This window comes from Cnephaeus nilssonii (assembly GCF_951640355.1).
Source record: "Cnephaeus nilssonii genome assembly, chromosome: 12".
Taxonomy (NCBI): Eukaryota; Metazoa; Chordata; class Mammalia; order Chiroptera; family Vespertilionidae; genus Cnephaeus; species Cnephaeus nilssonii.
In genome coordinates, this window is record NC_137083.1 from 38743905 (window position 1) to 38768860 (window position 24956).

The 24956-nt window shown below is 42.1% G+C and overlaps 2 protein-coding genes across 2 annotated transcripts in view; one reads left to right on the forward strand and one right to left on the reverse strand.

Annotated features, from left to right (window-relative positions):
- FBXL13 (F-box and leucine rich repeat protein 13) overlaps positions 1–5354 on the reverse strand; it is a gene marked incomplete at both ends in the record, with an annotated part of 167695 nt that extends 162341 nt beyond the window's left edge. The window contains one exon of the mRNA XM_079785446.1: positions 5280–5354. Coding sequence (XP_079641572.1) covers positions 5280–5354 — 75 coding nt within the window. The remainder of the gene's footprint in view (positions 1–5279) is intronic.
- A 220-nt stretch (positions 5355–5574) lies between these two features.
- ARMC10 (armadillo repeat containing 10) lies at positions 5575–23995 on the forward strand (the record flags this gene model as incomplete). Its single annotated transcript, XM_079785973.1, has 6 exons — positions 5575–6086; positions 10920–11068; positions 14028–14162; positions 18254–18430; positions 22758–22829; positions 23744–23995. Exons 1-6 carry the CDS (start codon positions 5948–5950, stop codon positions 23993–23995), a joined length of 924 nt encoding a protein of 307 aa, XP_079642099.1. The 5' UTR covers positions 5575–5947.
- Positions 23996–24956: the final 961 nt, after the last annotated feature.

The window sequence follows — 24956 nt, forward strand, 5'->3', positions numbered from 1 at the left end:
TAGATGTTGTGTAGGTGACTTGTTAATGTCAGGTATATATCTGCTCCTGGGGAACATAGAAAAGAAAGAAGAAACGAGAGATCATTATAGATAGAAGGGCTGTTGCGATCCACATGTTCATTGCAGCATTATTTACAATAGCCAAGAAACAGCCCACACGCCCATCGGTAGATGAGTGGATAAAAAAGCTGTGGTGCCCTGGCTGGTGGGCTGGGTGGATAGAGCATAGGCCCAAACAGTGAAGTGTCACAGGTTTAAGGTCATGTACCTGGGTTGCAGGTTTCATTGGAGGCCTCCAGTTGGAGCGTGTTTGGGAGGCAGCCAATCTATGTGTCTCTCTCACATCGATGTTTCTCCTCTCTCTCTTTTCTCTCTCTCTCTCTACCTCTCTCTCTTTCTCCCTCCCACCCTCCCTCCCTCCCTTCCATTCTTTCTAAAAATCAATGGGGAAAAAATAGCCTCAGGTGAGGATTAACAAAAAATATACATAAAAAGTTTAGAGAGAAAAAAAACTGTGGTACATTTACACAATGGAATACTGCTCAGCTGTAAAAAAAAAAAAAAAAAAGGAAATCCTTTTGTGACAGCATGGATGGACCTGGAGATTATTATGCTAAGTGAAATAAGTCAGACAGAGAAAGACAAATCCCATGTGATCTCACTTATATGTGCAATCTAATGAACAAAATAAACTGACCAACAAAATAGAAACAGGCATGGAAACATGGAACAGATTACAGCTGTCAGTGGGGAGGGGCACTGGGGGACTGGATGAAAGAAGGTGAAGGGATTAAGCAAAAGACAGACATATTTACATAGCACATAGACACAGACAACACTGTGGTGATAGCCAGAGGGAAATGGGGGTGGGGGTAGGTGGAGGTGGGGGGAAATGGGGACAGAAAGAAATTGCTTGGGATGATGATGGGCACATGATACCGTAGGCAGATGATGGTTTTTGTTTTTTAGTTGTACACTTGAAACCTGTACCCCAATAAATTCAATTTTAAAAGAAAGAAAACCAGCACAGTGCTGACAGATAGCCAAGTCAACCTTAGCCCATCTTGAGACTCTGTGCCAGAATTAAAATGATACTGTGTGGTTGCACTCTATGACAATTTACAGCATACAAATTTTGGCTAATATGATGTAAAATACCAAGTCTCACTTTGTGATACAAATCCCACAAATAAATGTATCTCTTAAGAATGACATGGGAAAAAAAAAGTAGGGGCAATGTTCCCTCCTTTTGAATCGAGGTGAAAATAATGTTATATTGACTTCTGAGCCTCGGTCATAAATGGTGATAGAACTTCTACATAGTTCTCTCTGGGGATGCTTGCTCTTAAAACCGAGCCACCATACTGTGAGGAAGTTCAAGTAGCCCATGGAGAGGCCCTTATGGAGGAACCATGTCTACTTGTTCACAGACCTAGCTGAACTCCCAGCCAACACCCAGCACCAACTTGCCAAGCATGTGAGTGAAACATCTTAAAAATGGATCTTTGCCTTGGCTGGTGTGGCTCAGTTAGTTGGGTGTCATTCGAAAGGTTGCTGGTTTGATTCTGGCCAGGACACATACCTGGGTTGCAGGCCTGGTCCCTGGTAGGAGGCATGCAGGAGGCAGCTGAGGGATGTTATTCTCTCACTTGATGTTTCTCTCTTCTCCCTTTCTCTCTCTCTCAAAATCAATAAACTATTCTTTTTTTTTTTTTAATGGATCTTTAACCCCCTGTTGATCCAGCCCAGATGGTACCACATGGGGCAGAGACAAGCTCTCCCTGAACGACCTTGCCAGAATTTCATATTGTTGGGCAAACTAAATGATTCCTGTTGTTTTAAGTCACTACTGGTAAATTTTGCAGTTGAATTACACAGCCATGGATAATTGATATAGCAAGCAAACACAGAAAAAGGCTATAACGACAAATCAAGCCTGTAATTCCACAGCTACATACATTATGAAAAAAACACCCAGACATGGCTATCTTTTATTTTAACTTTTTATTATGGAAAATATCAAACATACTGTATGTAAACAATGAACCCCTATACACCATCACCCAGTTTTGACAATTATCACCATTCTGATTCTTATATTATTTCTATATCCGTCCATTTTCCTACCTGTTCTCAATTACATTTTTTAGGTAAAATTTACATGAATTCAAATGCACAGATCTTAGCTGCGTAATTTTGACAGTGGATACACCCACACCTCATAGTCATTTTCCAAATCCCCAGAAAGTTCCCTGGTTTCCCTTTCCAGCTGTCTTCTGCATCAGTCAAGGTCCAGTCAGGAGACAGAAATCAAACCAGTGATTTAAATAAAGAACATTTATTCTATTCTAACAATTAAATTCTAATAAATATTTTAATTCAAATTTACGTTGACAACAATTTTAAAAGAACAAGAGTTAACATGTTAAAGAAAACAGGAAATGACAGACCAAATGGATGAAAGGATGCAGAATTTTCATTGGAATGTATAAAAAGAACCAAAGGGACATTCTAGAGCTGGAAAACATTCTATCTGAAATGAAGAACTCATTGGATGTATGTGTCAGTAGACTGGACACAACATAAAACAGATTCAGTAAGCTCGAAGACAATGAGTAAAAAATATCCAAATTTGCGCACAGAGGGGCAAAAGAATGGGGAAAACGGAACAGAGCAAAAGGGACATGTAGGACAAAGAAAAAAAAAATCTAACATATTTTTTATTGGAGTCCCAGAAGAAGAAAGAGAGAATTGGATAAAATAAGTAGTTGAAAATGACCAAAAATTTTCTAAAACTGATAAAAAAATATTAACCAATAGATTCAGTAAGTCCAGTGAATCAAACAGATTTTTTTTAAAATCAGCCTCTATTCAAGAGGTTTGCAGGGGAATTGTATGTTAAGTAGACACCATGTCTTATTTAGGATAGATATATGAATGAAGTTTAGAAGAGGTTCAACATACAGGGAAAACTGAGATAAAAGATTAGGTATTGCAAAGATTACAGAAGATGGGTTTTAGAAATCGTGTGAGGCCTGGCAAATTGGGTCCGATGGACAAATGTAGAGGGATATGAGGCACAATGGGACTCATCCTGGTAGCCTATTAGGGGAAGTCAGTAACCCGGTTAAGATAGGTATGTGGGGCCCCAGGAGACTGCTCCTTTGCACTGGCTGGTAATGTGGTAGCAGAGGTGAGTGAAGGACTCCTCGAGAGAATATCCTCTTAAACAAGAGGGAGCACTTCTGAGGGCCTCCTCCACGGGCAGAGCAATACAGTAGGCTGGTGAGGAAGTGCTCACGCTGAGGAAGAACCAGGGGGGCCTCTTGCAGCTTTGTAACCTTACAGCAAGAGGAGAGCAAAGTGAAGAGCGGCTATCACTCCCCGGATGCTCCCTGACCCTCAGCTCACATCCACTTCTGCTACCTGCTCCATGGCCAGCCTGGGCTCTCATCACTCAGAACGCCTGTATCCTGAATCTTAATACAAATGTTCCACTTTCTGACGCCTACCTCCTACTTTTCCAGCTCCCTCACTCAATTACCACCTCTCGCCCTCTTCACTCACCCCTTAGGAGCCTGCACTTTCTACCAATAGATCAGTATTTTGTTTTATTCTCATTTCCTAGTCCTTAGAGTCTGTGGCCCATCCCTTCGGGCACTCCAAAAACCTAGCGCCCTCACGGCTGCCCTTCCATTCTATATGCCTGGCAAACTCCTATCCTGGATGAAGTCCACTTGTACTTATGTACCTACATGTGGCTTACTGAGAGCTACTGGAGAAAATCACACAATTGGGAAGGTGAGTACATGCTCTCTACATATTTTTCAAACATAATTATATAAAGGTAATACATAAATGAAATGCATCACAAAATTTAAAACAATTCAGATGTATATAGAGTGAAAAATTAGAGTTCTCCTCTAAAACCATCCCCAAAACATTTGCTGTAAATAGTTTGGCATATGTTCTATGCACGTATTATTCTTAAATACAGATACATATATACATTTAAACATACCTATACATTTATACATACATATACACATGTATGTATACATACACAGCTATACATACATACATACATACATATGTGAAATCGGATAAGTAGCTAGATTTCAGTAGACACTTTGATGGGCAACTTGTATTTTCTTTTTTTAAATTTAATATGTCTTGGGGAGCTTTTCTTCTCAAAAGGTACAGATATACTTAATTCTACATAATATCCTGTTCCTGTATTCACATTTAGGTTGTTTACTATTTTCACTATTTAAAAATGTTATGATGAATATCTTATACAACCTTCTAATCCTATATGCAGGTATAGCTCCATAGTGGATCCCTAGAAGTGGAAATGCTTGGTCAAGGTCAGATGTGTTTAACATTTTATTAAATACTCCCAAATTACCATCCGAAAGGGAGGGGAACTGTACCAAATTGCCCTCCCAACTGCCTAGGAGAGTCACCACCCCAGCCGGGCTCTCAACACTGTGCACCTCCTCTTTCCTTCCCTAGACTTCTCTCTGCCTCATCTCCCCATAACTCACCTCTGTTCCCTTTGTCCCTACCCAAACATACACATTCTTGGCAAATATCTCACCAAATATTTTAAAAAAAAAAAAGCCACCAGAGGAGAACTTTCTTGACTTCCTACAAAACCTGCCCACTCCTACCCTGTCCTCCCCTCCTGTTGCGATGGTGAGGAGTGGGGGGCAGTCCTTCCGCCGGTTTAAGAAAATACTAGGGGTGGGATCCTTCCCTTCACAAAAACCTGGCTACTTTCCCTCTTAAGGCCTCTTCTTCCGCTTTCTCCTTACCTAACCCCAATCTTCTGCCTTTATCGCTCCATTGAAACCTCAGGCTGGCCTTGGGCCGTACCTAGGACCTTATCTTAGGTGACACTATTGCCCACTCTCTCCATAAAGCCACACTCGCCTGGTTCCCTTCCTTTGTCTCTAAGGTACCTCTTTCTCACTCCTGATCTTGTCTCCAGGCTCTTCTCCAAACCTTCAAAGTCGGAGTTTGGAGTTTCTGTCCTGGGGCCTTGTGCTCTTTCTCCCTGGGAGATGTCACCCACTCCCCTCTTTCAACCACCACCATCTCCCCTCTGTCTTCTCTCGGATCTCTGTCTTCAGCCCAGACCTGACCAAAGCTGACTCCATCCTCTTCCATTCCGTTCCTCCTCTCCACTCCCTCACCCCGCCAACCCCTAGCCTTCCTCTGGGAAATCCCTTCCGATTCCTCCCCCTCCTAACTCCGCCGCCCAGATGCTCCAGTACCTCGCAAATCTGAGGGATATAGTTCTCCTTGAAGTAATTTCTCAGCCAGGGGCTGGCATTGCGTAGGGAGGCCATGGCCAGAGGCTCCCCTGAAACTGCGCTCCCGGCCTCCTCTCCACGCCTGGGGCGGCAGGCAGGTGCCGAGCAGGGGTCTGGGCCTAGCGCGTCCCGGCGTCGCCCTGGCAACCGCCGGCCGGGGTGGGCGGGGCGCCGGGGGCGGGGTGGGCGGGGCGCCGGGGGCGGGGTGGGCGGGGCGCATCTAAGCCGCCCCACCCGGGGGGCAGCCGGGAGGGGGGCGGGCTTCGGGCCGGGCGGCCGGGGCCTGGGAGAAAGCCCTGGGGAGCCCCTCCCGGGCCGTGGCAGTCCCCCTGCGTCCCCCTCGGGTCACACAGTGTGGCAGTTCTCCACGCAGACCGGCCCTCCGCCACCCGCCCCTCGCCCCATCTTGGGGGAGCCGCCGGGATGTGTCGTGGCCGGAGTGGGCGGTTTTACGCTTCCCGCAGGGCTGTTTCCGAGAGGCGGGGCTCCGACTCCCATTTCCTTTCTCCTCCGGCGGCTCGGCTGCAGCTCCGGCGGCTGGGCGACCCGCTGGCTCCGCAGGCCCCAGCGCCGGCGCCCACGAGCCCCCCGCGCCAGGCCCCGCGCTGCGCCCCGACCCCAGCGGCAGCATGGGCGGCGCCCGGGACGCGGGCTGGGTGGCGGCGGGCCTGCTCCTCGGGGCCGGCGCCTGCTACTGCATTTACCGGCTGACGCGGGGGCAGCGGCGAGGCGGCCAGGGGCTCCGGCTGCGCCCCTCCCGGTCCGCAGGTGAGGCCTCCGGGAACCGGGCGGGGGGGGCGGGGGTTGGGGAGGAGGGGGGCCGGGGCTGCCCCGGGGGTCGGCGTTGAAGAAGATGCCGCAGGCGCCCATGGCTTCCCTGTGCTCGCGGGGAAAACTGCGGCCGCGGAGGGAGGGAGGCCCAGGTGCAGAGGGTGGGTCGCCCACTGGTTTGGGGTACGGTTCCGAGCCGCTTCCCTGCCTCCACTTCTTTGTTCAAAATCCTGGGGTGAAAAATGGCCAGACGCTGGGCCTGAGTCCGGCGTCACAGCTGAGGATTCGGCTTCTCAAACGCACGTTGGTTGCAACCTTCTCACGTTCAAGCTCGCTTCCGGCCTTTGTGTTACCAAAGGGATTCCCCCGACCCCCTGTGGACGGGGTGCTGCGGGGCCTGGGGCTGCAGATGAAATGCTGGTGCAGCTACCCTGGAAGAAAGGACGTCCGAGGGGGGCAGTTCTGCCTGGACACAGCCCAGCCTGCGAGAGGGGAGGTACCTTGGTCTCCACGGTCCATATGTGTGCAGCCGAGGGAGGGATGCTGGAGACGGGTGTCCATACAGCTTTCAAAATGGAACCGGTGCCTGCGGGCGGGCAAGCACAGGATCAGGATTAGGTTTCTGTCCAGAAGTTGGTGGCTGCATTCAGGATTCTAACTATTTGCCGAGTGTTTCAGATAATGGATGCTGTTAGGGAAATCATGAAAATCACCTGCCAACCAAGAAACTCCTCTCTACCAATGAAGAACTAAATAGCTTTATTATGGAAGAAGCACTCCACTAGATTGCTACACCTATCACAGGCAGTCTGCTACTAGGATTGCAAAGACAAAAGAGTTCTCGCCTCTTTGTATACCCAGATGTAACCTCTTTCCTATGACGTGTGTGTCCTCAAGATAAACAACTTGTCCTTAGGAGGACTTGACCGCAGCATTGGCTCCAGGGAAGTGCAGGGAAGCCCACCTCCCTGTAGTTCATCCTAAGTGCACTGGTAGTTGGGGTGGCTCTTTGTGTTAGCTTTCTCCTGAGGGAAAATAAGACTTCTCAGTATCCTTTTGATAAGCAGGTGGTTGCAGCATGGAGCCAGATGCCAAGCCTGAACTCAGAGGCAAGATCAGCTCCATCTGGTGTTCCTTGATGTTTACATTTTCTTTCTTTTATTTTAATTTTATTGCTGAAAGTATTACATATGTCCCCCTTTTCCCCCATTGACCCCTTCTAGCCCACCCCCCCTTCCCAGGCCTTCACCCACCTATTGTCTGTGTCCATGGGTTATGCATATATGCATACAAGCTCTTTGGGTGAAACAGATAATCCCAAAGCCCCTAAGAAAGATTTTATTGGATTGTAAAGTGGCAAGAGGTTTACTTATCTTTTAAAAAGATGTATATTTATGTCAAAGAGACAGAAAGGAATTACAAGTTTGCTCAAGGAAATGCTGTAAGAAAGGGGAGTGGAGGGGGAGGTCTCTTTCCCCTTTTCCACAAAGGAAAAATCTTTTTAAAGATTTGCATTTACTAATATACTTATGTACAAAGCCTAATATGTTGTCTTTGTGTCAGAGATGTATCTGTATACTAGTAAGTAATTGATCTAGTGGCCTGGACTCATACTTCTCACCTACACTGATGAAGACTGACAGTCTTACTTTTCTGTTGTTTTGTTTTGTTAATCCTCATATGAGGATATCTTTTCCATTGATTTTTAGAGAAAGTGGAAGGGAGGGGGAGAGAGAAACATAGATTGGTTGCCTCCCCAACATGCCCAGACTGGGGCAGGGATCGAGCCTGCAACCAAGGTACATGCCCCCAGAATCAAACCCTTGGCCAGAATCAAACCCACGATTCTGCAGTCCATGGGTGGTCACTCTGACCACTGAGCCAGACTGGCTAGTGCCAAAGTCTTACTTTTTAAACTTAATTTTATCGTTTCCCAAAATCACCATTACCTTAGGTCAGGAAGCTTACAAAATAAGTTGCTCACAGTATCTTCTTCCTGAAGCTGCACCTTTGTCTTTGAATAACATTGAGAAATACCCATTTTGTCAGCATCATTCTTAAATTTTTAGAAGGTGATATTTTTTTAATTGAGGTACAGTTAGCATATGACATTCTTTATATGTATTTATCAAATCAATATATACATATATCAAATTAAAATAATTTGATATATGTATATATTGCAAAATGATCACCACAATAAGTTTATTGACACCCATCACCACACAGTTACAGTTTTTTTTCCTTGGGGTAAGAGCTTTTAAGACTTACTCTCGCAGCAATTTTAAGTATATAATAGAGTATTGTTAATTAGGTATGTGCCCTGACAGGGAACCAAACCTGCAACCTTTTGGTGTACAAGTCGATGCTCCAACGAACTGGGCCACCCAGCCAGGGCTACTTCATTATTTTAATTACAGCAGTAACACGTGTTTGTTGTTTTTAAAAAATCAGAAAATACTCATTAGCACAGGGTGGAAAATAAGTCACTTTTAATCCCAGCACCCAAAGATAACCTCCTATAATAATTTGGTACATGTTTTTAAAAAGAAAAAGTACAGATGTGACATAATATTGTACCTATTTTGTATAACCCTTCTCTTCCCCCATCTCCAATAGTGTAGTGTAGACACATGCACTGTCTGACCTATAATCCTATGTTCACTTTTAAGGAATTGTTCTATGTTTATAACACAACTAGAGGCCCGGTGCATGAAAATTCATGCACTGGAGGGGGTGTCCCTCAGCCCGGCCTGCCCCCCTCTCACAGTCCGGGAGCCCTCAGGGGTGGGAGGCAACCCGGCGATCAGGGGAAGGCAACGCCCCCATCACACCTCTGCTGCTGCCACTGCTGGCAGCACAAGCCTCAGCCGGCCCTGGTTACCTGAGCCTCGGGCAGCCCTGGGCGTCTGGGCAGCCACCATCCAAGGCTTGCCTGCACCTTGGGCGTCAGCTAGGCAGCCGACATCCGAGACTTGCCCGAACCTTGGGCTGGCCCTGGGGGGCTGAGGGTGGGTCCAGTCGCACTGCGCACCTGCCACCCCCCGGTGGGGCTGAAAGGACTGGGGGACTCCGGCGGGGCTGAGGGGACTGGGCACCGCCATTTATGGGCGCTGCCAGCTTTGTGACAGTGTGACTGTCAATTTGCATATTCCCTCTTTACTAGATAGGGTAATCTATAATAATAAAAGGGTAATATGCTAATTAGACCAGACGTCATTCCGGATGTCCTTCCTGATGAAGCCAGCCCAGGACACAGGTGCCTGTGGGCAGCCCGAGGGAAGCTAGTGCCGGCAGCTGGGGAAGGAAGGCCTACTCTTGCACCAATTTTTGTGCATCAGGCCTCTAGTCTATATATATAAAAGGCTAAGTGACTGTACGTACGACCGACCTGTACATATGACATGCACTGGCAATTTCAAAATAAGTGTTGACTCGTGCATGTGCAATACATATAAAGCTCTCGCTGGCACCAATCTAGACAGAGTAGGAATAGTCCTACTTGAACCCATTTTCGGACATGGTCAGTTATATGTTGCTTTCTCTTGAGTTCGAAGAGCATGCGATGTTAAAGTTGTAAATACTTCATCATAAGGAAAATTAGTCAAGCTCTCTGAAAGTGTTTTTACTCTTAACCTTTTGCACTTGGATGTCGAGTGTGACTCGACACCGTTAACATTAGAATAAAGGAATCGAGAAAAAAGCAAGCGAGTGCAAAGGATTAAAGTGGTATTCAGGGAGATATTAGAATAAGTTTAATCAATTTATCAGTCATTGTTTTTATCAATGTTGTTTTTATATTATGTTTTTATACCATATCTCTATTATATCATGTTATTGTTTATTTTAAATCAATCTATATATTATTTTCATATACATTTTACTAATTTTCTTTCATCTCTGGCACTTCTATTATAGAGAAAGGGCGAATAGTGATATTAAAATATTTCTCCTAATTAATTTTCTTTCAATGTGCATGAATCCATGCACCGGGCCACTAGTAGTGTTATAAAAATGGTTTTTGATTTCTGCAAAGAGGATTTTTTTAAGGTTAAAAGCTATAATTCTAAAAGTCACTGAGCAGATCCAACATTTGACTGTTCTAGCATTTCCTCAGAATGACAGCTTTTCCTTTGTCTTCGCCACAGCAGATCAGGACAGCTGTGGAGCCTCCCAATCAGCAATGCCTTGTTCATATAAACCAAACAAAAATGCCACACCAGCCCTAACCGGTTTGGCTCATTGGATAGAGCGTCGGCCTACGGACTGAAAGGTCCCAGGTTCGATTCCAGCCAAGGGCATGTACCTTGGTTGTGGGCACATTTCCAGTAGGAGGTGTGTAGGAGGCAGGTGATCGATGTTTCTCTCTCATCAATGTTTCTAACTCTCTATCCCTCTCCCTTTCTGTAAAAAAGCAATAAAATATATATTTTTTTAAAAAAGCCACACCAGAAATGCAATTGGGTTCCTCCCATAACTCTCCTGCCAGAGGTGCTCTTAAAATTGTGATCAGAAAAGGTCTACTTAATGCAAATCACATTTCTATAGGCAAATGTTTCATTGGATGGGTGTACCTGATTTTTTTTTAAGAAACAGAAAATGCAATTGGCATTGGGGTTATATATTATTTGCATGCAGTGTCTTACTAAAAAAAAATACCATCTATAGATTAAATTAGTATCTTCTTCCCAGGGTTACTTGAGGATTATATCAGACAAAACACATAAAGTGCTTAACTCCATGCCTGGCATCAGAGCATTCACTACTGTTTTAATTTTTTAATGTCATATTGATTTTAGGTGAACTTTATTTCATTTTCTTTTTATGCAGAAGACTTAACCAATGGTTCATATGATGATGTCCTAAATGCTGAACAACTTCAGAAACTCCTTTATCTGCTTGAGTTAACTGAGGATCCTGCAATCATTGAAAGAGCTTTGGTCACTGTGGGTAACAATGCAGCCTTTTCAGCTAACCAGGTAAGTACCCTCGTCTCGACACACAGGCTCCTCCCATTCTTACACACCAGCAGTAATGGTGACCCTGAGGAGTTAAAGCCTCAATTCCCTCACCTATATAATGTGACTACTTACACCTATAGCATAAGGTTTGTTTACTTCTGAAAAGCACAGCTTAAAGAGAGGTGGTTATTAATATGTTTCTAGATCCCTATGAAGTTGGTCACAGGTATCACATTTGTAATAAGTGTATCTAACATAACATTGGATGGCCTTTTAAATTATTTAAAATTCAACAGTAGAACAATGACAGCATCTAACATTTAAGTACATGCTTTACACTGGAATAACTCTCATGAGGATGGTTTTGGTGCAGGTTGTCCCTCGATCACTCCAACAACCACTAAGCAATGTAAACAGCTTATAAGACTAAAGAGCTTAACTTGAATGCTTTCATCTCTGACCCCATGAAGAAAGAGTAGAAACATTTTTTGTTATTATTTTCAGCTAGTGCCCCTTTGTTAACATGTGATGAATGCAAAATTAATTTGAATTTTATACTTTATTTCAATCCAGTTTTCTCCAGTGTAGCAAGGTTTACTATAAAGCTCTAGAGATTTATAATGAAATAGAAAGAATATTTGTGTATTGCTCACATTCTTTCAGTTGCAAGTGACAGGACCCAGCTTAAATTATTTTAACCAGAAAGGGAAAATATTGAGCTCAGTTAACTTGGACATCCAAGAATAGCACTGGTTTCAGGCACAAGTGAACACAGTTCAAGGCTATGGAAAGTGTTACCGGAGCTCGCTTGCTCTCTATCTTCTGTCTTTGCTTACGCCTGCTTCTTTTTGTGTGTTGGACTTTGTGTCTCTGGCTGCAAAGTGGTTTCCTTCACAGGGACGGAAACAAAGCCACTGGCCTCTGAAGCCTTCATCCCTATAGCTCATAGTCCAGAAGGTGGAGTTGCTGTGCTAGGGTCAAGTCACTGGGTCAAGGCACCATGAACCATGATTAGCGAGGCCTGGCTCACAGGAGCATCCTACATCCATACTGCAGGGATGGGTATGAACACAGCTGACCAGCAGTCCCACCAGGGACTGTGTGGATAGAGGAGGTGCCATGTCTGCCCCCAGGGAAAGAGGGGTGCCAGGCAATCAGAAACAACAGAGAATAACTAATTTATTGGCATGCCTGTATTGGGGTATTTCTGATGCCATCTATACTTATAATAGGGTAATATGCAAATTGGTGCAGCAGGAAGGCGGGGCAGTGAGCTACAAGCAGCGGAGAGCTACAGGAGGGCGGAGCAGCTAGCTATGTGCAGCGGAGAGCTACGAGCGGCAGTGGGCAGGGCGGCCAGCTGAGGCAAGTGGCAGCGAGCTACTCGCGCACGGATTCGTGCGCAGGGCTACTTGTAGTTTTTATCTCTCTGAAATAAACTGTACTCAAGTGGGTCAATGGCCACTGGCAAATCAGTACTTTCTTGGGTAATGAGAGTTAGTGCCCCTCATTGTTGATTATAGTGCCTTGATCTGCTTTAGCAGTGGGGAGCGGGGGCGGGGGGGGGTGCTGTTTTCTAGTAACAGTTTTTGGGAAGAACCTGAACCTGGAACTACAGAGGGAAGGTTTGTTTTTCTCTCCATGCTTTGCCCACCCTTAACAACAGAATAAGGGTATTGGGCTGTTGGTAAATATGACAGTAATCATTTTCAACCTGTGTTTCTTGTAACAGTTGAAGCAGTTGTACAGTTCAGTGTCAGGGCCAAAGGCACACAGTATCATAGTGTTGCAATTGATTGTGAGAAATTCCCAAGTTAATTTTCCTCTGAAAATTTGGAAACCATTTTTCAAACTGTGGAACTCCAGTTCTGCAAGATGTTAATAGGTGTCCCTCCCATCACCTCCACACTGGGAAATGACCCTCTTTGTGTACAGTTCATAGAAATACTAGTACAGTCGACTCTTGAACAATAAGAGAGTTAGGAGCACCAACCTCCATACAGTTGAAAATGTGCAAATAACTTTTGATACCCCCAGGACTTAACTACTAATAGCCTACTGTTGGCCCAGAGCCTTACTGATAACATAAACAGTCGATTAACACATATGTTGTTATATGTCTTGTATACTATATTCTTAGAATAAGGCAATGTAGAGAAAAGAAAATGTCATTAAAATAATAAGGAAGATTGGATGTGGAGAGAGCAGAGTGCCTGAAGAATGGCTCCTCTGTGTATGACACATCCAACAGCAACTTGGGCTTACTCCTCACGGGTGGCAGAACACCATGACCTTCCTGTGACATTGTGCCCTATATATATATTAATAATAAGGAAGAGAAAATACAGTTATAGAATTTACTGAAAAAATTACATGTATAAGTGGACCCGTGCATTTCAAACCTGTGTTCAGAATTCAGCTGTACTATATTCAGTACTCCCCTCTTGGAGCCTCCCAGTGCACATGAACATTAATGCATCACAACAAAGAAATATTATGACTCTTAATATACCCAGAGTTTCTCACACTTGCTTAATCATAACACCTCCCCTTTTTAAAATGGAACATCCATTAACATCTTGAGGGATTGGTATTCCAAAGAACATATTTTAACAAAACACTGCTTTAGTATTCTAAATCATATTTTTATAAATTTGCCTGTATAGAGAAGTGATATAACTAATTTCAAACTGAAATAATTTTGTTTGTAAATTGCTTTGAGATCATTATAGTAACTGTGCAAATCTTTATATATCGCCGTGCAATAGTTTAAATAATTACATCTTAATTTTATTTTCAATTGATTTTCTTTACCTATTATATTATGGATGGTAATTTTTTTAAATAGGAATTATGGGTTGTATATAGGAAAGATATTTCCAAAGAGTCATTAATTTTTATTTGTGTTTGTGGATGCAAAGAAGTCAATGTAGGGGGCTACATATTGAATTTATGGTGCTGTTTTTCCCCCTCTTAGGTTATTATTCGTGAATTGGGTGGTATTCCAATTGTTGGAAGCAAAATCAAGGATCCCAACCACAGTATTAAAGAGAAGGCTTTAAATGCACTGAGTAACCTGAGTGTGAATGTTGAAAATCAAATCAAGATAAAGGTAAGCTATCTAAAATCACAAATGTGTAAGGTTATCGATAAATGAAAGCGAAAATAATAAAAATGTCAGTAATAAAATTTTAGTAGACTATCCTTTATAATGTTATGGCCAAGAATTACCCTTTTTCCCCAGCTTTATCTTACCTAATAATAGACAAACATGTAAATTGACCGTACTTCCGCTATGCCACAGCCAATCAGAGTGAGTATGCAAATTAACCCAACTAAGATGGTGGCTAATTTGCATACATAGGTGCCCAGTGGCCTTCATCTGGGAACAGGGAACATCCTCGGCACCCAGAGCGAGAGGGAGCCAGCCATCGGAGCTAGCGGGAGCCAGTGATTGGAGCGAGAGGGAGCCAGCCATCTGAGCGAGAGGGGAGCCAATGATGGGGGGAAAGGGAGCCAGCGATCGGAGCAAGCAGGAGCCAGCCATCGGAGGGAGAGGGAGCCACTGGAGGGAGCTGGAGGGCCCCATAGGCTTTAGGCCTGGGCAGGGGCAGAGCCAGCGATTGGAGGGAGCTGAAGGGCACCTTCCCAGTCCCCGAGGCTTCAGGCCTAGGCAGGGGCAGAGCAAGAGATCGGTGTGAACTGAGTTTCTAACCCACTTTATCTATGTACCTTTTCTGACTGCTCATTGGCTAAGCTCCCTGTACGCCACTGGTAATGTTCTTAGTAACTTGGGTAATAAGAATCCAAAAAGGTGATCTAGGGTTTTTCCACCACACTCCTGGAGAAAAAAACGAAGGTCCGCTGCTGGAGGGCTAAGAAATGTCATATCTTGCCCTATCCGGTTTGACTCAGTGGATAATGCGTTGGCCTGCCAACAGCAGAGTCTGGGTTCAATTCTGATCAAGGGCATGTACCTAGGGTGCAGGGTCCTCCCTGGCCGGGGCCCAGGTCAGGGCTCATGCAGGAGGCAACCAATCAAAATGTTCCTCTCACTTTGATGTTTCTCTCTGTCTCTCCCTTTCTCTTCCATATTCTCTAAAAATCAATGGAAACATATCCTATGAAAGACACATCTTGAAAATGCCTAAAGAAAGTTGTAATTTTTTCATGGTGAAGGGACTGGAGTCCGTGTTGATGAAAACACCTTGGTGGTTGCAGTGACTGACAGTGGCAGCAGCAGCGGGGTGATGGGGCTGGCGCCTTCCCCTGATCAGCCCAGTTGCCTCCCATAAAGGGAGTGGGCCTAAGCCATCAGTAGGACATCCCCTGAGGGCTCCCAGTATGTAAGAGGGCGCAGGCTGGGCTGAGGGACCCTCCCCCCACCCCCCGTGCATGAATTTCGTGCACCGGGCCCCTAGTTGAGATATAATTGACATATAACATTGTGCGAGTTTAAGGTGTAGAGAGTGATGATTGGATACATTGCAAAATGATGACCACCATAGTGTTAGCTAATACCTCCATCATCTCACATAGTTACCTTCTTTTTCCTGTGGTAAGAACATCTTAAATCTATTTTTTTAGCAACTTTAAGTATACACGGGCTACTGCTTGCACTACAGTATTACTAACTATAGTCACCCTGCTATACTTAGATCCCCAGAATTCATTCATCTTATAACTAGAAGTTTGTACCCTTTGACCAACATCTCCCCATTTCTCCCACCCACAGCCCCTGGCAACCACCTGCTACTCTGTTTCTATGAGTTAGGCTTTTTTAGATTCTGTATATAAGTGAGATCATTCAGTATTTGTCTTTCTCTGTTTGATTTATTTCACTTCATATAATGTCCCCAGGTTCCATCCATGTGGCAAATGGCAGTATTTTCTTCTCTTTAATGGTTGAATAATATTCCATTGTGTATATCACATCTTCTTTATCCATTTGTCAACAGACACTTAGGTTGTTTCTATTCCTGGTTATTGTGACTAATGCTCCAGTGCGCATGGGCTTATAGCTTTCTCTTCGCGGTAGTGATTTCCTTTCCTTCAGATAAACACTCAGAAGTGGAACTGCTGGATCGTATGGCAGTTCTATTTTTAATTTTTTGAGGAACCTCCACACTCTTTCCGTGTGGCTGCACCAGTTTACATTCCCACCAACCGTGCACAGGGATGGTTTCTCTCCATTATTGCCACTTTTTTGTTTGTTGGTTGATTGATTGATAATTGGTTGATTTAAAGAAAAAAATTTTTTTAATCCTCACCTGAGAATATGCCTTTTCATCAATTCTAAAGAGAGAGGAAGGGAAAGGGAAACAGAGAGAAATGTCAATTGGTTGCCTCACACATATGACCCGACTGGGGATCAAACCAGAGACCCTTCTGTGCACAGACAGTGCTCTATCCTTGGAACCACTGGCCAGGGCTATTGATTTATTAATGATAGCCATTCTGACAAGTGTGAGGGGACATCTCATTGTGGTTTTGATTTGCATTTCCCTGATGATTAGTGATGTTGAGCATCTTTTCATGAACTTATTGACCATGTGTATCTCTCCTTTGGAATAATGTCTGCCCATTTTTTAATGGGTAGAATAAGGCAGAGGAGGGAAGGATCTAAACTAGCCAGTAAGAGGTGCAATGAATGTTTGAATTTGGGGATTCAGTTTAATCCAAGTAGCAAAGGAACCAGGCCAGAGTCAAATAACATCAAAAAATAGATACAACAAATTAGGAAATTATGTTAATTCAGCATTTATTGAACTCCTGATCTGTGGTACAGAGCTAAAAAATGAACATGATTAACATCTTTTTTAAGAAAGCTAGAAGGAAAGATAAGGTAACTTCATAAAGCTAGATGGAAAGATAAGGTAAGTAATCAAGGCAGAACATGATGAAGTACTTTAAGAAAAAATGTAACTAAAAACATAATTGAGTGCATAGAAAGGGGAGATCTCGTTAAAGTTTCTGTAAAAGGTAGATTACAACCTGGCTCTTGAAGTCTAAGTTTTCTACAAGTAGAGTTGGGGAGGAGGGAATTCCAGGAGAAGGGAACGAGGTAAGGTGGGCACAGGTCCAGGAATAACTGAGCTGCCCATTTGGTAATCTTGTTGCTAGAACTGAAATGGCAAAAGGTTCAGAGATCATAGGGATGTAAATGCCCAACACATTTTAGGAAATGCTTTGAGAGACATCACTATCTTACATAAATATGACATAAGAGCTAAGGAAATGTGGTGGGTTTTTTTAAAGGAATGATGTGTGATGAAATTGTGACCCAAGAGAGCCAGTTGACTTGTAAACATCATTTAGATCTTGAAACCAGATTAAAAATTTAATCTCTCTTTGCTTTACTACCATTGCTTTAGTTTCCGTGGTAACATGGATACTACCTGGGTATTATTTAAATGTTAAATATCTTAGCATTTATATTCGGAATTTTTGTTACCAGTTAGAATGTTTGGTAGAGTTCAGATTTAGTTGGGTGAATACCAATTATCTGAGAGATACAATTTTTCCAAGGTGGAAAGACCATGGCCAGACATAGAAAATAGAGTTCAAAAAACTTTCCATCACGCTGGGTTCAGTTCTATTATGTGTGAAATAGGAGTACTGCCGGCACTGCGTTATTTTTTGCCAGTGGTGGTTAACAATGTTATGGAGGAGGAGTTCCTACACGTTCCCCTGGGCATACATGAACCTTGGGCCATATATAGTTTTGCTTATTTTTGATAGGACTAACTATAAAGCAAAATTCCATTTTACTCTCCCCCCACCTTCTTTACTTTTTTACTTCTTAATGTACCTCCTAGACCCGTGGTCGGCAAACTGCGGCTCACGAGCCACATGCGGCTCTTTGGCCTCTTGAGTGTGGCTCTTCCACAAAATACCACGGCCTGGGTGAGTCTATTTTGAAGAAGTGACGTTAGAAGAAGTTTAAGTTTAAAAAATTTGGCTCTCAAAAGAAATTTCAATCGTTGTATTGTTGATATTTGGCTCTGTTGACTAATGAGTTTGCCGACCACTGTCCTAGGCCCCACTGCGAAGGTGCTTAACCATGGTACAAAGAGACTTCACACATGTTCCTCCTTAATTCTGTTGTGCTCAGAGCAGTTGACTCACTGTGCAGAAAGTTACTCTTCAATAGAAAAACTTTGGAGATTCTAAGATGCTCACTTTCCCCCCCCCCACCTCCAGGTATACGTCAATCAAGTCTGTGAGGATGTCTTCTCTGGCCCCCTGAACTCCCCTGTGCAGTTGGCGGGACTGAGATTGCTAACAAACATGACCGTTACCAATGACCATCAGCATATGTTTACCAGTTACATTACAGACCTGTTCCAAGTGTTGCTTTCAGGGAATGGAACCACCAAGGTACGAAGGAAACGGTGATTACTTGAAGTACGAAGAGCTATCGCATCAAGTTTATAAGATTGGAATTGAATTTTCAAATCCCTCAAAAGAGAAAGTTAAAGTTTATTAAAAACCCTTACATGGGTCCAAGAAAGTAAATTATTTTTATCCCCTAATATTGAATTTCAAAATTAACTTGTGAAAATAATATATTTTGCTTAATCAATAGATTGGTATTTATTTGGTTTTCTGCACATCAATTTATCTTCTACTGAAGGTAGGTAGCTTCCCCCCGCCTCCACCCCAATGGCGTCTTCGAGTTATAGTGCTGGTTAATTGAATTTTTGCTTACCTTGGGGTTAACAAAACATATTTTTGATTCAGCCATTATTACTTGAAAAGTCTTTTTAATACTACTTTTAAGTTTTAGTAATGGATGTTTCAGTGCTTCACTTTGACCTGTTAAGTAGACATAGGAAGCAATAGGTTGAGCTGAATTAAGTAGAATCTCAAGAGACACCCTATGAAAGTTATTGGAGTAGCCCCTCATACTAGTGAATATTCTTATCAAGTGCCATTTTTCAAGAAATAGCATAAAAACAGAAGGCAGATTAATCAGAGTTTCTGATTTGTTGGGTTGACCCATCAGTGTTTTACTGTATTAGTGTCTGTTCTCTGGCACAGTTGACATAAAAATGCGCAAGCATTTTATTATTTGTTTGATTGTTTTTAAATTGTCACCTGAGGATATTTCCACTGACTTTATAGAAAAAGGAAAGTTGCGAGAGAAACTCTGATTGGTTGCCTCCCTACTTACCCCTACTGGGGATCAAGCCTAGGTGTGTGCGCTGACCAGGAATCAAGCCTGAAACCCTCTTGGTGCACGGACATTGGTCAACCAACTGAGCCACACCGGCTGGGCAAAATGCACAAGCATTTTAGAAGAACCGGATGTGAAGCCAGACTCCAAATACTCAATGTCACTGAAGTTATTTCTGAGGTTATCAAATTGTGATCACAGTAGAGCCTCATTATAACCCTTTTAAAGGCATTCAAAATTAAATGTAATAATCATATTAGTAATATTTTAACAATATTGCTCCATCCATTGACAATTTCCAAAATGCATGCACCCATCACCATCTCTTTCTCTCCAGGAGACCAAGGTAACTTCCAGCCCCTGGGGCCCTGTAGAAACTCCCTTCCCTCGCCCCTGTGGCCTGGCAGCTGTAGGAAAAATCTTCCCTCCGCCTCTCTGTGCAGCTGCCTTACCCAAAACCCCAGAGGAACATTTGAGTTCAGAGCCAGGCGAGTCTGACCTTGAGGCTATAAAGATCTGTCTCAGACGTGGTCTATGTTTTAATATATTTTATGACTTTTTAAAAGGTGACTCATGCCCTGGCTGCTGTGGCTCACTTGGTTGGAGCATTGTCCCATACACCAAAAGACTGTGGATTTGATTCCTGGTCAGGGCACATACCTAGGTTGCGGATTCAACCCCTGGTCAGAGCGCATATGTGAGGCAACCAACCGATCCATGTTTCTCTCTCTAAATAATCAATAAAACATGTCTTTGGGTAAGGATTATTTAAAAAAAAGAGGTAACACACACCACAATAGTATGTTCTATTTCTGTTTTTCCATTACTGTGCTTAGTACAATATTTCTGGAATAGAAAATTGGCTTTTTTGGTCTGTCTGGGAATCTAACCACCAATTATAACATTGTTTTTCTCCTTAAAAAAAAAAAATGTAAAGTTTCAACTTGCAAACTAACTTTTGGATAGTAATCCATTTGTAAGTGGGAAATTGTATCCATTTTAGATATTTTCTTAGTAACCACCAAAATGACTTTTTTAAAATCTTATTTTTAATAAGTGATCTCACTGTACTATAATAACCTTTTGGGTATAACACTGATTCATAACTAAATACAAATAGTGGAAGATTAATGTACATAAACTGCTCCATCTCCAGTGAGAGCAAAGAAAACATAATGGCTTAAAAGAAATTACCCAGAGCCCCCTACAAGATGGCACATGTGGTAAGAGACAGAGACTTAATGTGGTTTCAAACTGAAATACATGCTCTATATGTTCTTTGGTGTGGTTTGTTTCTGTTTTCCGTGTCATCTGTCTTCTACAGAACATAGCAATGTGGAATTTTAGTTCAGGATACTGTATGCTGCTGCATTTATTATTCCTGGTTGTAAATCTGCCCTCATTGACAACTAGAGGGCCTTTTAGATTCTGTTGACTTCATCCAGGCTTATTTCATAGTTTTGGGGCCACCCTATTTCAGAACTCTTGTCCCAGTTTTCTTAATCAAAACTTCAGTGAAGTTGGAGACAAGTGTTTATTCCTAACACTTTCTATCGGTGTCGCTGATAGCCAGTTGGGCCACTCAGACCTGACAGTGACTCCAGGAAGTGCACTAAAGAAAAAGATCGGAAGTCGTCTTTGCTGTTTCACTTTAACTCTTTGCACTCGCTTGCTTTTTTCTCGATTCCTTTATTCTACTTGGAATTTAATTTTTTAAATACCCCAGATTTTACAAAGCGCGGCAGTAGAATAAAAAACTGGAGTTTCTTTTCATACAAACTTATTTTTTTGGATTTTTTTATATTTCAAATTATTGATACATTCAATACAATTCGACATACGAGCTGCTACTGATGCTAACCGTGTCGAGTCACACTTGACATCCGAGTGCAAAAGGTTAAGAGGCTGTAATTTTACAAAGGATGTCTGTTTGGAAAACATGATCTCCACATATACAAAAAACTGTTACCCGTGGTTTCCAGTGGGAGTGCAGTAGGCAGAGAGGATGGTGGCTTTTGTTTTTACCTTGTTCTCTTCCGCACTGTTTGAAATCTATCATGATCATTTATTAATTTTATTTTTAAAATTTAAAGGAAAGTTTAATATCAATATTTCATAGTTTTCTACTGCATAATTTTTAATAGTTGATTAAAAAAATAAAATTAAGCAAAGCCATATATTCTCCTCCTTAATTAACAAATTTGTATGTTCAACATGTTCAAAGGAATATGTGAATATGTAGGATCCATATCTATATATATAAAAGCCTAAGCGACCGTTTGACTGTTCAGCTGGTAGCTATGACGCGCACTGACCACCAGGGGGCAGGCACTCAATGCACAGGCATGGAAACATGGAACAGACTATGAGATCTCAGAGGGAAGGGAAGAGGGGGGAGGGAGGGAAGAGATTCACCAAAGATCTTATATGCATACTAGAGGCCTGGTGCATGGATTTGTGCACCAGTGGGGTCCCTCCGTCTGGCCTGTGGGGATCTGGCCGAAACCTGCAGTCCGACATCCCCTGAGGGGTCCTGGATTGTGAGAGGGCGCAGGCCAGGCCGAGGAACCAGGCCTCTAGTAGGTACATAAAGACCAAGGAGAAAATACCAAAACTTAATAGTGATCGTTTCTGGTCATGGGAATATGGGTGAATTTCCTTTTTGTGCTTTTCTATCTTCTTTGCTAATATTCTCTAGTAAACACATAATGCCTTTGTAATCAAAGCAAGTTTTATAAAATACACATCCGGTTCCTTTCGGGTCTAGTGGAGAGCACATTTGTCACCGTTTCCTGACTTCAGAACCCCCTCCCTGCTCATATCTTGTAGAAAGTACAGTTTTACTTGACCTTTGTTTTTAAAGTAGGAATTCTATTTTAATTTTTTTATTGCTAAGTTTTCAGTTATAAGTGATAGTAATACTGATACTTTAGCTACTTGCCTATAAGTTAACATTTATTTGCTAATTATTTCTATCACTGCCTATTTAAATGATTATAAAGCATTTTTCACATTAAAAAAGTAAATTCAAAGATTCATTGTGACCTACTAAGAAGAAAAGGGCCATATTGTTATTTATTTAGTCTTGGTAACCAAATTGTTTTTAAATTTTCATACTTTAAATAGAAATAAACTGAGCTTTGAAAGATTCCTTTTTTGTTCCAAAGATCATATTTCACCTAACAGTAATCATAATACAATTTATGTGACACATGTTAAACCTACCATGTGTTAGATATGCATGTAGGTAATTTTCTCCCTATCTCCCTAACAAGGTAATTGGAAAAATTTGGTTTAAATAACACAAGTGCTCTGAGACCTGTGCCAAGTGTTGGGGGCAGGAGAGGGTGTGGGGAGGGAGGGAGCAACCCCTTTTACATAAGATGAATTGAGAGCCTCCGTGGAGTAAGAGAATTTGAGCCAGACCTTGAAGCATAGGCAGTGCTAAATGCGACAAGGCGAGAGGACAGGGAGAGAAAAATTCATGCCATCTGAGTCTCAAATAAACCAATATTGTTCTTATTTCAGGTTCAAGTTTTAAAACTGCTGTTGAATTTGTCTGAAAATCCAGCCATGACTGAAGGACTACTTGGTGCCCAAGTAAATAGCTTACATGTTTGTTTTGTAAATATACAAATGTGTAGATTTGGACAGATAGATCTGGATGTATTTATCCCTTTTATAATGCTAACAGGGATCATCTCTGAGGAGCAATATTGTGTTATGTTTTCTCTTTGGTTCTTTTTGCCTATAGGAATTTCTCAAAATTTTTGTAAGGAGCATATTTTACTTTTAAAATTTGTTTTTCAAAAGGTCTCCCTAGTAAAAATAAATAGTAATTTTTCTGTCTCCACCCAATTTGGGATATACTTATATCATCACATCTTTTACACTTGACTTGGTTATGCTCACATGTATCTCTTATCCACTGAAACACTAGTATGAAAGGAGTTCCCAGTACGCGCCCAATGCTGAGCCAAGTGCCGATACTCCAAGTGAGTACAGGATGACATGGTGCTTGTCCTCATGGAGCTTACAATGTAGGGAGGAGACAAAAATAGGTAACAGGAGAACAAGACAATTAAAAGATAAGTATTCTGAAGGAAGCAAGGTGGTGCAGTTAGAACAACCTCAGCTCCTGTGGAAAGAGACCCTGCTCTGTTCACCTGCTCATCCTGTGCCCCGCAGGCATGTGTGCAGGAAATGTGTGACGGGTGAATTGGTGAGGTCCCATGAAGACTGTGTGATGGATCTTAAAAAAGGAAATGGGTGTTTTCCCAAATGATTATATTCTAGGATTCCAAGGAAATCTTATTTTTCAGCTAAAATATGAAACCTCTTTTTTCCATTACTATACAGTGTGGGGGTACATAAGATTTTGCATTTATATTATACAATTTTAGGGATAATGTTCAATGGTAAGATTTTTTAAATGTATTCAACAGTTTTAAAATGTGAAAATACACATGAAAATTTTTTTCATATGTTAAAATAATACTTGTTTCCTTTTTCAGGTGGATTCGTCATTCCTTTCCCTTTATGATGGCCACGTGGCAAAGGAGATTCTTCTTCGAGCTCTTACGCTATTTCAGAATATAAATAACTGCCTCAAAAAGGAAGGCCACTTAACTATTCAGCCTACTTTCACTCAAGGTTCATTGTTTTTCCTGTTATATGGAGAAGAATGTGCCCAGAAAATGAGAGCATTAGTTAATCATCATGATGCGGACGTGAAGGAAAAGGTAACAATAATACCCAAATTCTAACTGGTAGGTCATACTTTCCAAAGAGTAATGCAGTCTGGAAGTAAACTTCATCTTCTTTACAAAGGGATTCTTCCAGCTGCTGAATTTAAACAGTAAATGTCAGATTTTATCATTTCCACAGCTAGAACTTGCCATGGTCTTCTGATGTATTTTGGACCATTTTATTGATACCAAACAAATATAACAGCTTATTCTGAAACATTTATTTCCTTTTATTTTGCTCTTTGCTGAGCTACTTTAATTATTTCTTCTACATGAAGTGACAGTGACCTTTTTATATGTAAGCTACTCTTCTGCTGTTTGCTGTGATTAGTAGTTACTCACCTGAGAGAGCATTAGTATGTGATTGACTTTTCTATGTTCAGAACTGCCGTAGGAATGACCTTCTTTTAGTAGCAGTGAGATCCTATGCTCTTGAGTCCACCTGCCAGCCTAGCCATACTGCTTTCAAAAGTCTATTCTAATTATTAAAATCTATTCCAGTCAATGAAAATGGTAAACTTTTCGCAGAAATGTTTCCTACTACTCACCCACTCCCATTCAGTGTGCCAGCATGTAAAGATGCTGTTATAAAATACTGGGATCCATCTAACTGCCCACCTATAGGCAATTGGTTAAGTCAATCATCTAGTCTTAAAGAACTAAGTAGGTCTGAATGTGCTAATGTGGAAAGACACCCATGAAATATGAATGTTTTTAAATGAAAGATATTTAGGCTTATATATGGATAGCCACTTCTAGAATGATACTCAAACTCCTGGGCATGGGACTGTGGAGTGAGGAAATGACTTTTCTACGTTCACGTTCTACTGTTTGAAATTTTTACTATGGCATTAATTTTATCATAATTTTTTAAATAAAAAGGAAAAGTAACTCACAAGGTTATGTTTTCTCCTATTAATTGATAGTACTTTATTCATTAATTTTCATCCATATTTTACTTGACTAAAATTACATACAA